General features: G+C 40.3%; 1 protein-coding gene across 1 annotated transcript in view; it reads left to right on the forward strand.

Annotated features, from left to right (window-relative positions):
• The window catches only part of TTLL5 (tubulin tyrosine ligase-like family, member 5), a 137,601-nt gene that overhangs the window by 45,038 nt on the left and 79,866 nt on the right, over positions 1–12,697 (forward strand). Inside the window, exons 18-23 of the mRNA XM_009319496.1 lie at positions 1,137–1,199; positions 2,137–2,175; positions 3,119–3,264; positions 4,289–4,580; positions 8,718–8,838; positions 10,516–10,662. Coding sequence (XP_009317771.1) covers positions 1,137–1,199; positions 2,137–2,175; positions 3,119–3,264; positions 4,289–4,580; positions 8,718–8,838; positions 10,516–10,662 — 808 coding nt within the window. The remainder of the gene's footprint in view (positions 1–1,136; positions 1,200–2,136; positions 2,176–3,118; positions 3,265–4,288; positions 4,581–8,717; positions 8,839–10,515; positions 10,663–12,697) is intronic.

The following is a 12,697-nucleotide window of genomic DNA, read 5'->3' on the forward strand; positions in this document are numbered from 1 at the left end:
AAAACATTCATAAACCTATACCTGTTATCGTGGTTTAACCCCAGTCAGCAACCAAGCACACACAGCCGCTCACTCACCCTCCCCCTGCCCTGGTGGGGTGGGGGAGAGAATCAGAAGAGTAAAAGTAAGAAAACTTGTGGGTTGAGATAACAACAGTTTAATAATTGACATAAAACAATAATAAATTGTAATGAAAAGGAAAACAACGAGAGAGAGGAACAAAACCCAGGAAAAATAAGTGATGCAACCACTCACCACCTGCCAACTGACACCCAGCCAGTCTCTGAGCAGCAATCACTGCTCCTGGCCAACTCCCCCCCAGTTTATGTACTGAGCATGATGTTATATGGTATGGAATATCCCTTTGGTCAGTTCGGGTCAGCTGTCCTGGCTGTGGCCCCTCCCAGCTTCTTGTGCACCCGGCAGAGCATGGGAAGCTGAAAAGTCCTTGGCTCTGTGTGAGCACTGCTCAGCAATAACGAAAACATCTCTGTATTATGAACACTGTTTTCAGCACAAATCTAAAACATAGACCATACTAGCTATGAAAAGAAAATTAATTCTATCCCAGCCAAAATCAGCGCACTGTGTTAGCTATATGTATATCAACCAGCTTAGCAATCAGAAAGACATATATTGAAGGTTTTGGTAGAGTTTATTTTAGTGTTGAGGATGCTTTTTTCCGATTCCTTGTTTTTAACTGCTGCTGCTTTGCCTAACTGCACCTCATGGAAGGCTTTCAAGCATCGTTTCCGACGTTGCTTTTCTGTCAGAATAAAAATGTCTTCACTTCAGATAATCCATTCCGGCTAGCGGCTGTTACATCCTAGAGCTGCACATACTGTGTAGTCTGTCATTAGGCCATAAACACAATATAGGACTCATCCTGTGAGTGATACTATGTTATACTTTTCTAATTTTTTTTCCAGTCTGTAATGTTTCTCTGTGTCTCTTGCCCCACCAGGAACTTCAGCTGAGAAGTGATAGCTCTCCTTCTTTCCTCTTTTCTCTTATGGTACAGCATATTGTCTCAATCCACTTCTGGGATGTTTTTTATAGATCATTTATTTCTGTATTATGCTGCCTTTTGTTGTGTTGAGCTCTATCTTGATACATCCTGTATTTCGTTTTTCTAGATCTTTTTTAGAGCACAAGACATCAATGAACTACATGCTGGCTACACGTCTGTTTCAGGACAGGTAGAAAGTTTTTCTATGTGGGAGGGAGGCAAAGGGTACAAACAGCTTGAAAAGGATTGATTCCTTGCTTATTCAATGTTATAAACACCAGCCTGTGATTTACAGGGGTGGTAATAGTTGCGCCTCTTCTTTAGTGTGCTAGTGACTGTGGAGGTTTCTCACATTGTTACGTGTTGCGCTTCTGAATCCAAGGGCAAAAAGGACAATACACAAAAGGCATGGGAGTCATTGGAGTAAAAAGATGACTATAGACGTGAAAAACCTTTAAGTATCTAGGTCTCTGTGAAGGGATTATAGGTGGTCTTTGCTTACCTTTTGTTTCAAATTTAAAGTCACGTTAGAGCTTGTCCTCATGTAAAGTAAGCACTGAGATTTAGTCCAACGGTTTAGTATACCTATCTCTTGACCTGTGCAAGCATGATTTGATGCCTCTTTCTCTCGGTTGTGCTTGGGTGGAAATGACAGTTCATGCTGCTAGCTGAACTTCCATGGAGAGTTGTATGCAATATCTTTCCCTGTATGTTTAACACCCTTTCTTCTCAACGGTTTTACTTATCCAAATTTGAGATCCACAATAAAGTAACTACAGAGTAAGGATAAGGTTGCTGACTGAGGAGAGAATATTTACAGAAGCTCTTCCTGCATCAGCACTGTACAATTTTTTTTTTTTTTTTTTGCTGTGTATTTTCAGGGATGTGTCTAGAGGGTAGCTCCAAATGACACCTTCTCCAATTTAAGCCAGACAGATGAAAGCATCAATTGTAGAAGAGCTGCTCAGCTTCCCTCTTTTGGAGCCTTTTTTTTCTCCTTTAAGATAGAACTCACAAAGAATTCTGTAAACTTGGCCTTTTCATTGTACATATGAGACTTCAGAGGCTTTTTAATCCAGTCGATGATCCAGAATGGAAGGTAATTTTTGTCGTTTTTCCCTTTGTAGGGGCAAGATGAAAGGAGACTTCATCACTGGGAGATCCCGGTAAATGGCTTCTTAATTAAATAATTTGTAGGATTTATTCTAAATTTAGATTTCCACAGCTTCATCTTCCAAGTCCTGCGTCAACACCTTTTCTACCTGAAATCCATCAAACTAATTTTAGAAAAGTAAATACAGTGAGCAAAGAGTATCCTAGCATGTGGAGAGCTTAAGTTTTGTTGGATTGGACCTTAAAATTGCTCCTCTTAGGCTTCCTGCTTTGGCATTCCTACCATATTGATAAACCCCATCACTGACCTCTCTCAAGAGATCCTGTAATGCATGAGGGTTTTGGACTTCATATACCCATATATTCACTTTTACTAGATCTAAAAGATAAATGGAGCAACAGGAACTTTCTGTGGATGTTCCCACATTTTACCATAAAGAGCACTTTGCTGGGTCTTTGTGCACTGCCAGAAAGTTATGTTTGTCTCCCTTAAGGAATCTGGCAGGGCTCCTTCTCCCTTGGTTTAGGCAGAACTTGTAGAAAGGTTGTCATTTTTCACTTAGATTATGTTAAAATTCTTATCTCTGACCAAACAGTGAAGAACAAGATGTCTACATAAAAGGTTCAGAAGACTGGACTTGGGTCCATGTGCTCTCTTCCCACTCCCCTCCATTGTTTTGTATTCTTGCAATTCAGTTTTCTCTATTAATTGTGCCTTGAGCTGCTGCATGATGGACAGGTGCTGCTCAGTCATGAAAGCATGACACTAGATAAGTGCATTTTGGGGCTTTGAGAGATAATGTTCTGTAAAGCACTTGCAAGACTCCCTTCAAACATTTGCAGGCTTTAAATAGAGCAAAGTTAGACTGATCATAAATATTTCTTCCCTGTGTCAGGAAAACTGTATCTTGAAGAAATTTAATCTACTAAGTCTCTTCTATCATCAGGGAGAGAAGTATAAAGGGAGATTGAGGATGTCTCTATTATGCTTCCCAGAGCAGGTCTTAATGGAAGGCTGGATATGAGGCTGGAAGCTGTAGACTCTCATGCTCTCTTTTATGAGAGAAAGCTTGTTTCACTGGAGTTACGGAAGCGCCGGCGATGTCATGGCAAGGCTAGAGCAGCACGGACAAGATCATCAGGTATGCATGGCTAGAGTCTTAGATGAGCAGCTAGTCAAAAACAAGCAAGCAAGGACTTTTTCATTTGAAATCTGTGTGAATGGGGTTGTTCTAGCCTTTGTAGTCCCTAAAGGGATTGACAGGTTGAAGTTAATAGTTTTCATTTCAAGTGTTAATAGTTTTCACTTCATTCCTCTTCTGTGCTTCCTGCCTTCTTAGTTCCTAGAATTTCATTCCCATGTATGTGACTAAAGGTAATCAATATTTTCCTGAAGTTGAGCTTGCAGTTGCATTTTGAGTACAAGAATTCAACAGTATGTGTGCCTCTATAGTCCTCCAGCTTTTCAGAGAAAGATGAAAACTTACACCTTCCAGGCTGGTTCTCCTACACAGCAGTGACTCTAAGCTGTTGGAAAGAGAGAAATCCTTCTTATCCAAGCTGATGTGGGAAAAACTTAAAAGGATACAGAGGTGAATGATCCTCACAAGTGGCTGTACCTGAAGCCATTTTCTAAACTCTTTCTAGTAGCTATGTAATACTGACTGCAATGAGAGAGATTGTATGTTATAAAATGATTTTTGGTGCTATGTTAAGGTACGTGGTCTTTATTGGTACATGTGGAAGTTTAGATTTCGTAGCTTTGTTTTTACTGACACACAAAAATACAAAAATGAGTGCATGCATCAAGTATGAGTGTGTATATATATGTCAGAATATATGTAAGAATCAGGACAAAATATAGGAAAATGCCTTTGTTTCTTTGATTTTTTTTTTTTTTTTTACATTTGTAAAGTTAAGACAAGAATCTTGGTCTGTCTTCTCTGATATTGGGGAAAAAGGTGGTCTTAACTGTTTGATACACAAGCAGAAAGACAGAAAGAATAATAAAGGACAGCAGTACTTAAGATGCTATTCTAAAATGGCGGTGGGTCTGTCCTTCTAGCAGAAAAGAGTTTAGAAGTAAACCAAAGGGTATAAATAGCAGCACGGTCTTCCCCACTTCTTTTTTCTTAACCAGCATAGGTGATTTCTCCTCTACTACAGGGACATCAGAACCAACAAAGCTGTCTCTCAAGTCAGACACAGAAGGTGATGAGGAAGAGGAAGCGGATGCAGATGAAGATGAAGAGCTAGATAGTACTGTTGGCTCTCTTTCGGACACCCAGGTGAAAAGCAAGCCAAAGCTCTCTGACTTGGTGAAAACTACTTGTAAGGAGATGTTGCCAAAAAAACTTGACAAGAAAACTGGAGATGGAGGAGAGCCGTTTCTTCACAAAACAGACTCAGAATCTCGGTTTAACTTGCTGCAGGTTCTTCAAAAGCATGGAAACCTGAGGTGAGAGATTTCTGCATATTGCCTTGAGTTTTGACTAGCAGCTAATATTGGTTAAAATATGGAGGATGTACACTTAGTGTCACATTATGAACGCGTGTGAGGAGATAAGAGGACTCTAGAGAAAGGGGCCTGGGTTTTTGTCTAACTGTGGGCTGCCTTAACAACTAGTTGGCACAGAAGGGAGGTAGTTGCAAAGACTGACAGTTTACCTAAATGCCTGACCTGTTGGATTAGTATAAAGCATAAGCCATAGTTTCCATTGCTATTCTTTAATCTGGTAATGTAAGCTGTTCTTTGGTCAACTCAGGCTTCTAAAATGCCTCTGTGTCTTAATGCAGGATGCCTGCTGTTGAATTCTAAAATTCATCGTTTCATTCTTTGCATTTCCAAAGAAGTGCGTTTAAACATATGTTAAACTATCCAAAAAAGGTTGGGTAGGAATACCTCAGTGCTGCCTTTCCATAAAATTAGTTTTTTCATTTTTGTGCTTTTATTTTTGGTGATAAAATTTTTACCTCTAATAATAATCTCTGCTCAAGGTCATCACCCCCTGAGAGCAAGATAGGAGGTCATTTGAGAGTGACAAGTTACTGAAATATCTCATTGCCTGCTGTTGAATATGACAGTGTGAAGCAGAGTATGTTCTGATGCATGGCTCTGTTGCTTGAAAAAAAGAGGTACTGGAGGAGATTGTATAGAATAACACCAACCAGGGTCCTACTAGATGTTTAGAAGCATGATCCTCCCCTTAAATGTGGGTAGTAAAACTGTCTATTTGCAGATGGACAGGAAGGGCAAAAAGAAAGAGCAATCATATATATCTGCATAGGAGGATTTTACGTCTTCTAGATAAGAAGCAGCATTATGTTTTCTGTGAAAAATGTCCAAAGGTAGAAAAAATAATTGTTGTTTGTTATGGCTTTCTTAGTTTAGTTTCTGAGATGATTTATGAAATACCAAATGGATTTGGGGATTATTCTAATGTCTTCTTGTGGCAAGGACATTTGCTATCGTAACAGGGAAGATTTCTGAAACCTGTTTTGAGGACAAACATAGCAATGCTGTCATCTACCTATATATAGAACTGACTCTGGCCAAGAACGTAAGCTCTGTCTGGTGTTCCTGGCAGAATCTTGCTCAGCACCCAGTACTGTTGGGATTCCCCACAGAAGTGTGTAAGGCTTGTGCTGACCTCATGTTCCAGGATTGTGCTGGGCTTGGCACCATCTGATCTGTCATTGATGAAAGCTTTGCTTGTGGGGTCAACAGGCAGAGGAGCTGAAGTAATGAAATTTTTATCCAAAAGAAACCAGGCCTGTTCCAGTCAGTTTTTGTAAGTGGTAGGACTTCTTTTACTCCTTTAGTCGGCCTGATGAGGTAATTTCTCTGCCTTCTGCACATTGGGTGTTACTGGTGAAGAGGTGACAATTGAATGAAACATGTTCCCCCAACTGTGCCATTCCCAGGGAAGTAAAAAGAAAAGGAAGTTACTTGTTCCTGCATTTAAGGCCTCAGGTTTCAATATTCCACACACCAGAGGAGAGGTGGTGTTATACAATGACCTTCTTCAGTTTCCCATTTTGTAATCACAGAATTATCAGGTGCAGGCAAAGAGTTGTATTACTGTGCTGATGTTGATAACGGGAGGTCCTTAATTCCTACCAGCACAAATCTTGAACTCCTGGTCACGAGATGTTTGAGTTACACCTAAAACAAACCTGGCAGCCCTAGAATGCCCTCAGGGGAAAGCCGTTTCTGGTATATGGTGGCCTGATGTACAGAGTTCTTAGTCAGGGTTCAGAGTGTTCTGCTGACATTCCACACATGTGGGAAGAGAAGGTAGGTGTAGTGACTAGCAGCATACAGAGCTCAGAGGTGTTACAAGGCCTGTTGTGTATTCTGGAATTCACTGGAAGACAGGAATTGTAACCAGGTATTTTTATAATGTTTTAGTTACTGCAGTACCAGTACCGCTATCCACAGGGGATGTTAGTTTGAGACTCTTGTGAACTCATCATTTGCTTAGCCCCTCTTTGGGCCTGGCATGGTCTTCCAGAAGCATCAAAAGCTAATGATTAAGCAGACGCATGGATACTTTTAATGTCTTTTATTTCAACTTCAATTCTTATCTAAATTGATGCATTGATGTCTATAAGTGCTACTATGTTGTATGATTTCTATGTAACACTGTGATGAAGTGTTCATGAAATTTACAGACATATAAAACAGGAAGACTAAATTTCTGGACTGAGTTTTTAATGGAATTTCAGGGACTCATGTACGTGGAGTCACGAGGACCATATAAGTATCTGATAATATTCCTAAGAAGCAGAGAACAAGTAGAGAAAAAATGGTGAGGTTCCTCAGGAATCAGTATGAGGCTGATTTAAATAATCAATTCAAGAATGACACAAAATCTAGAAATGTGCTAATGAAATTTGCTGATGGAAAAGATTTCGGAGTTATTACCAGGAGAGAAAAGTAGTGGAATAAATATGGGAAGAACTGGATGACCTTGAGGATAGGAATAATATAACTAGGGTGAAATTCAGTAGCACAAAGTGCAAGGGCATGCTTTTAAGAGCTAATAATTTACAGCAGAAATTCTATCAGCTGGGTATTCATCAACTGGAAATTAATTATAAGGAAAAATACCTTGCATGCTTGTTGATCACAGCAGGTTTGTAAAGCTCTAGCTCATACGTGCATGAAAACACCAAATGTGGTCTAGGGTTTATCACCAGAGATACTTCTGAGACCTCATGTGGAATATTGTATACAGTTGCTATCACCCATGTTCATGGAAGGTAAATTGTGACTGAACAGGTAGATATGAGCTGCTAGTCTCATACGTTACCAGTGTGGGTGCTTTGTTAGAAGACACTGAAAGATGTGGATAGTTCACACTAATAAAATGAAAACTATGAAAGGATGTAATTGCTGTTAATAAATACATTCAAGGTAGAAGACCCATCAGGGATGAACTTATTTAAGATACAGGACAATGTTGGAGAAAGAAAAAGCAAATATAAACTGCTCATGAATGAAGCTAGGCTGGGTAGTAAAAGAAGGTTCCTAATTATTAGAACAGTAAGTTCTGGAATAATATTCCAGAAAAGTAATGGGTTAAAAACTCTAGTTTGTTTTAAGATGAAATTTGATAATTTTATAGAAAAGATTAGGACATTGCCTGTGATAGAAGGGGAATCTGTCACTGACACTAAAGCCCATCTGCTTCTACATCCTTATGAAAAGGAAAGGAGAAATCATGCTTGGTAATTCAAGGGACAGCTTGTAGCGACTATGTGGAAAACTGAGGAAGAGTTGGAGACTCAGGGAGCAGAATGTTGGAGAAGAGGGTTTAGGCCAAGATGGCAATGAACAGAATTAGGCAAAGCTTTCAGCAATTTCTCTGACAACAGATGCATGTGCTAAAGTGACTACCATTGTGATGGAATGAGAAGCAATGTGTCCCTCCCAGTCCTACCCCAGTCCTCTCCTCGGTTCATGCTCACAGCTTCATAACATGTTCAGCCAGCTGTGCAGCAGATTTTGCTGATGTTCTTTCATTCTTCAGTGGTGCCTTGCTCAATGAAATTTGGCTTGTGTCCTTGGGCCAGCAGGGGAAGAGCTCACTTTCACAGATTTAATTCTTTCATTTCCAATGGGATTTGCAGGGCTTTTGTTATAGCTCTGGCACCAGTACCAAGCCCTTTATTTATTTTATGGTCTGTTGTTGTGGTGTTCAAAATGCTTGAGAAGACAGAGGCCCAAGAGAGCCTTGAATTTGGTTTAAAAATACACAGTTTTGCTGATGTTCCTGTTATTGGCTTTTGGAAGAGAGTAGCTAAGGCTGTGAAAAGGCAAGAAGAGCATTCCGTTTTTAGAGATGATCTTAGAACTTAAAAAAGACAGCAGACGCTCTCTACCTCCTGCAATACCTCCCCCATCTTGGTGAACTGAAGGTCTCCTTGAAAATACTGGTGGGGTGAAGGGGTCCTCCTTCCCTTGAGCTTCAACATTTGTGCACCTAGGAGGTCCTTGCCAACCGTACTTTGGTCCATAAGCTGTGCCTGACTGCTGTAACTGTTCCCATTACTACTCTGAAGATAGCTGACTGATTCTCTTGGTCCACAGCAAAGTGCAAGCTCGCAGGGCTTTCTCTGCCTATCTACAGCACGTTCAGTTGCGACTGATGAAGGAGGCTGGTGACCAGATCCAGAATCCTGCCTGGGCTGCCAAAGAGGATGAGCAAATGGTAAGAAGCTTTGTGTTGGCCAGACTGAGAAGCCAAGCTGAAATCTGCCTTGAGAGTTCTGAGGTCAATTCCCATCCTTGGAAGAACTGAAGTCCAACTGAGATTATGGTTGTCTATCTTTGTCCAGGTGCAAGTGCTGTATTTTTAATATACGGACAAGGTAGGACAGCTGACTGATATCTAGGTAGTGATAGAGTAGACAGCTCTTAATGGCCTGAGTGTGGTTGACATTCAGGCTGCTCAGATCTTTCACTGGTTCTCCTTCACTGATCTCTGAGCTTACCTGCTTTTGAATTCTTCTCTCTAAGATTCTTTAAGATTACTTGGCAGTATCCAGTTTCTGCTGCGTTAAACAAAGCATACATTACTCAGATAGAACAGGTACCTGGTTAAGCTTTGGCTCCGATGTACTGTTTTACTCTTTGCAGGCATCTGTGCTTAGGAATCTTCCTTGCATTCTAGATAGAGGGAAATAAAAAAGTAAAAGCCACTGAGGAGAGAAAGTTGCTTTCTAGCATAGGTGTTGGGTTTTTGGTTTGTTTTTTTTTTTTTTAAAAACCATGTGATGAATTTTTCTAGTCCATATTTTAAGGCCCTATATTTGATGTATATACACTTTAAAGAGTGCAGCAAGCCCAGAACCCCTCACAAACCTTCCTAAAAGAGCTTTGTACAGTAGGCTCTTGAGCTTTCTGCAAATCCAAATGTATTCTTGCTGAATGCATGTTGCAGGGAAACAGCCAGTGCAGTTCAGAGATAAAATTGTGTGTCAAGAATAATCAGTCGACTCAGTGGAAAATGTTACCCCTGCTCTTTCCAAGTGGAAATTAAAACTGGCTTTTTGAGAGTCACTTTGTCTGCTGTACTGTGAAAAATAATGTTTAAAATAACAGATCAAACCAGCCTGGAGTAATGGCAGTGAGAGGCGAGCTGTGAAATCCAATAGTTTGGCTGTGAGGCTGCTCATTTATGCATTAGCAGAGCTCCTAACCGAAAGCATATCCAGAGGGGAGACAGAAAGGGTTCAGAACACCCACAGGATGCATCTCGCCTTAGGATCTGCCTTGCCATATGTTTCCCCCACCAGAGGTCAAACAGACATGGTGGGGGATTGGAATTACATGGTTGTAGATGTAGTCATCTGTTGCTGTGGAGAGGCTGTGGCAATAGTATACAAATACGAAAGTGATGAGATGGGGCTACATGACTGTAGTGGAGATATCTGACCAAGATCCCCTTCCCTGTGATAGTGCTGAGAGGATTTTATGTCAGTAGGCTTCATCACAGGCCTTCTTTAACACATTGCAGGTTGTTTTTTGGAAATGTTCTCCTAAGGTATTGGACTTTACAGGTTATTCTGTGTTGTTGCTGCTTTTTGCTGCTTGTTTTTTTTGTTTTCTTCATCTGCCATGCTTTTCAGACAAACTCCCCTCAAGTGTTCCCAATTCTGACCCACCTCAGGCAAGGCACACCATCGTTCTTCTCCCCTCACCTTGGATTTGTAGGGCTATATTAAAAATGCACATTGCAGAATGCTTTTGCCTGCCAGTTGTCAGCTCATTTTCTCAGGACACTGTGTTTAGTTCTTGCCAGTCATTAGCTGCTGTAGTACCTCTGTTCTCTTCTCCCCACATCTTGCAGCTGGTCCATTGTTAACTCCATCTCTCTTGCTCGCAGGAGCTTGTCATACGCTTTCTGAAGCGAGCTGCCAGCAATCTTCAGCAGTCCTTGAGGATGCTGCTCCCCAGCCGTCGTTTAGGACTAAATGATCGTCGTCGTGTCCTGGCGCACCAGCTGGGCGAGTTCATAATCTGTTATAACAAGGTGACCAATTCTTTCTTGATCCTTCTTTTGGTAGCTCTTTTGGTTTCTGTTCTCTTCTTCTAAAGTATCTCCTGCTGGCTGCTGTCATAGTCAAGACAGCAGGCTGTTTCAAAGGCTCTGTTCTGTAACGTACATAGTCTGTTTGCAGTTGCACATCCAGTAATGGTAGTTTGTTCAAATAGTCAGATAGACAACAGTATTACTACATTATATATGCAGTCCAGTAATCATGTGCATAAAAGTAAAAAGAAGTGTTGAAATGAAGTGGAATTTAACTGGCAGTTTGCTTTTTCTTTGGCTTGTCTTTGATTCTAGTGCTTTGTAATGCCTTTTCCCATTTCTCCCTATTTTTATGATGCTTCTTTAGAGATAATTTTTTTAATACAGAACAGTATGAAATATGTATTTTCCCATTTGTTTGGTATACTGAGGGGCTGCTACCTATTTGTAGTATGGGACTCTGCATGCTCAGTGATAAGAAGTATGTCCTAATTTAAATAATTTTCACCTCTTTAGATGTAGAAGATGCTGTTCTTAGCATAGTGGTTTCATGCTAATCCTTGTTTTACAAGAACAGCTTCCCCTTTCCTTTGCCCCCTAGAATTTCTTTAGTGTTAGAACAAGGGTAGTTTAAATTTTGCTTTCAGAGGCTGCTGTGCACACAGGCCTCCAAGCTCCTACTCGTTAGCAGAGGATGTTCACTTACATTACCTTGTCAGAACTGACATCTGGTAACTTGATCTGTCAAAGCAAGGTTGATATCGAACCAAATCTGTTCCAGGGAGTGCCTTGTATGCCTAATGCTCACTGAATTAGTGTGTTGGGAGTAACCACAAAACACTCGGGTGGCTCTGTGGTGAGTAAAGAATGCAGCTGCTTTGGATATAATTTCCACTCAAATTGTATTCAAACATCAGGATTTTCTGCTAACTCTTCAGTAAATTCACAAAATAAAGCTGTGTAACTGGTAATAATTAAGTGCATAAACATATTTTCTCAATTAGAACAAGTGAGAACAGATCACTTGAGGTTTTAGGATGTACACGTTTAAGCCATTGAGAGACTCTTGGGTATGAGGTTTTTTGATGTCTGATTCCAACATATAGACTTCTTCCACTGACTTGTAACTTCAGATTTAGTACGGGACTCCTACAGAAGAAAAAATACTACCTCCAACAAACTAAGTAAAACAGATAACATATTGTCCAGACTTTCACTGAAGGGTAGAAACATGTCCCAGAGTGGCTTTTTCTTCCCCCTCTTGAATTATCTTTCAAAAGATGTATCTGACCCTTTTGTCCTGGGAATGCTCAGACTACCGGTAGGAAGCAATGAAGTGGAGGTCAAGTCTGGTCAGATAAAGCTTGTATGCTGGTATTGGTATTTCAGACAGTCCTGTAGGGTTTTTTTAATTAATGTTTTAATTAACATATTGATACAAAAATGTTTGTATCAATACCACCTAGTGTCAACAAGTTCTACTGGTGTAAAATAGAAAGATCACTTATATCTGAGAGCTTGCTCCCATTCTCACACACAAAGGCTTACCATCTTTTATTCCAGTATATTTTAGTGTATAAATGCATATTTGCCACAGGCTGTACTGTTCTACTTTCTTTGCTTTTGCTAAAGCAGTATATTTTTTGGTATATAGATAAGCCTTCAGCAATTTGCTGCATGACAAGAGAAATTAACTCAAGAGGAGAACTCCTAGTTTACAGTAGGAAATGTGGATGCCCTCAGCAGATCTCCTTGATTGAGTTTCTTTAATATAATTTTGTATTTTTGTCCTTCTTTCTTCCTGAATATCTCCTTTTGGGACAGATGCTCAAATAAAAGCTATTTTGAGGAACTCTCTATTTGTGACAGAAACAGCAGAAGTAGAAAGGGGACCTAATATCTATAAAGAATTACTTTCTGCTCCCCCTACTTCCTTATGTCCCAGCAAAGAGTATATTTGAAGGAGCAGCACGTGTTTGTGAAGACTTGACCTCGTCTCAGCAAATCAATTCTAATAAGTTATGTCAGGTGGAGG

The sequence above is a fragment of the Pygoscelis adeliae genome, unplaced genomic scaffold (assembly GCF_000699105.1).
Source record: "Pygoscelis adeliae isolate BGI_AS28 unplaced genomic scaffold, ASM69910v1 Scaffold71, whole genome shotgun sequence".
NCBI lineage: Eukaryota > Metazoa > Chordata > Aves > Sphenisciformes > Spheniscidae > Pygoscelis > Pygoscelis adeliae.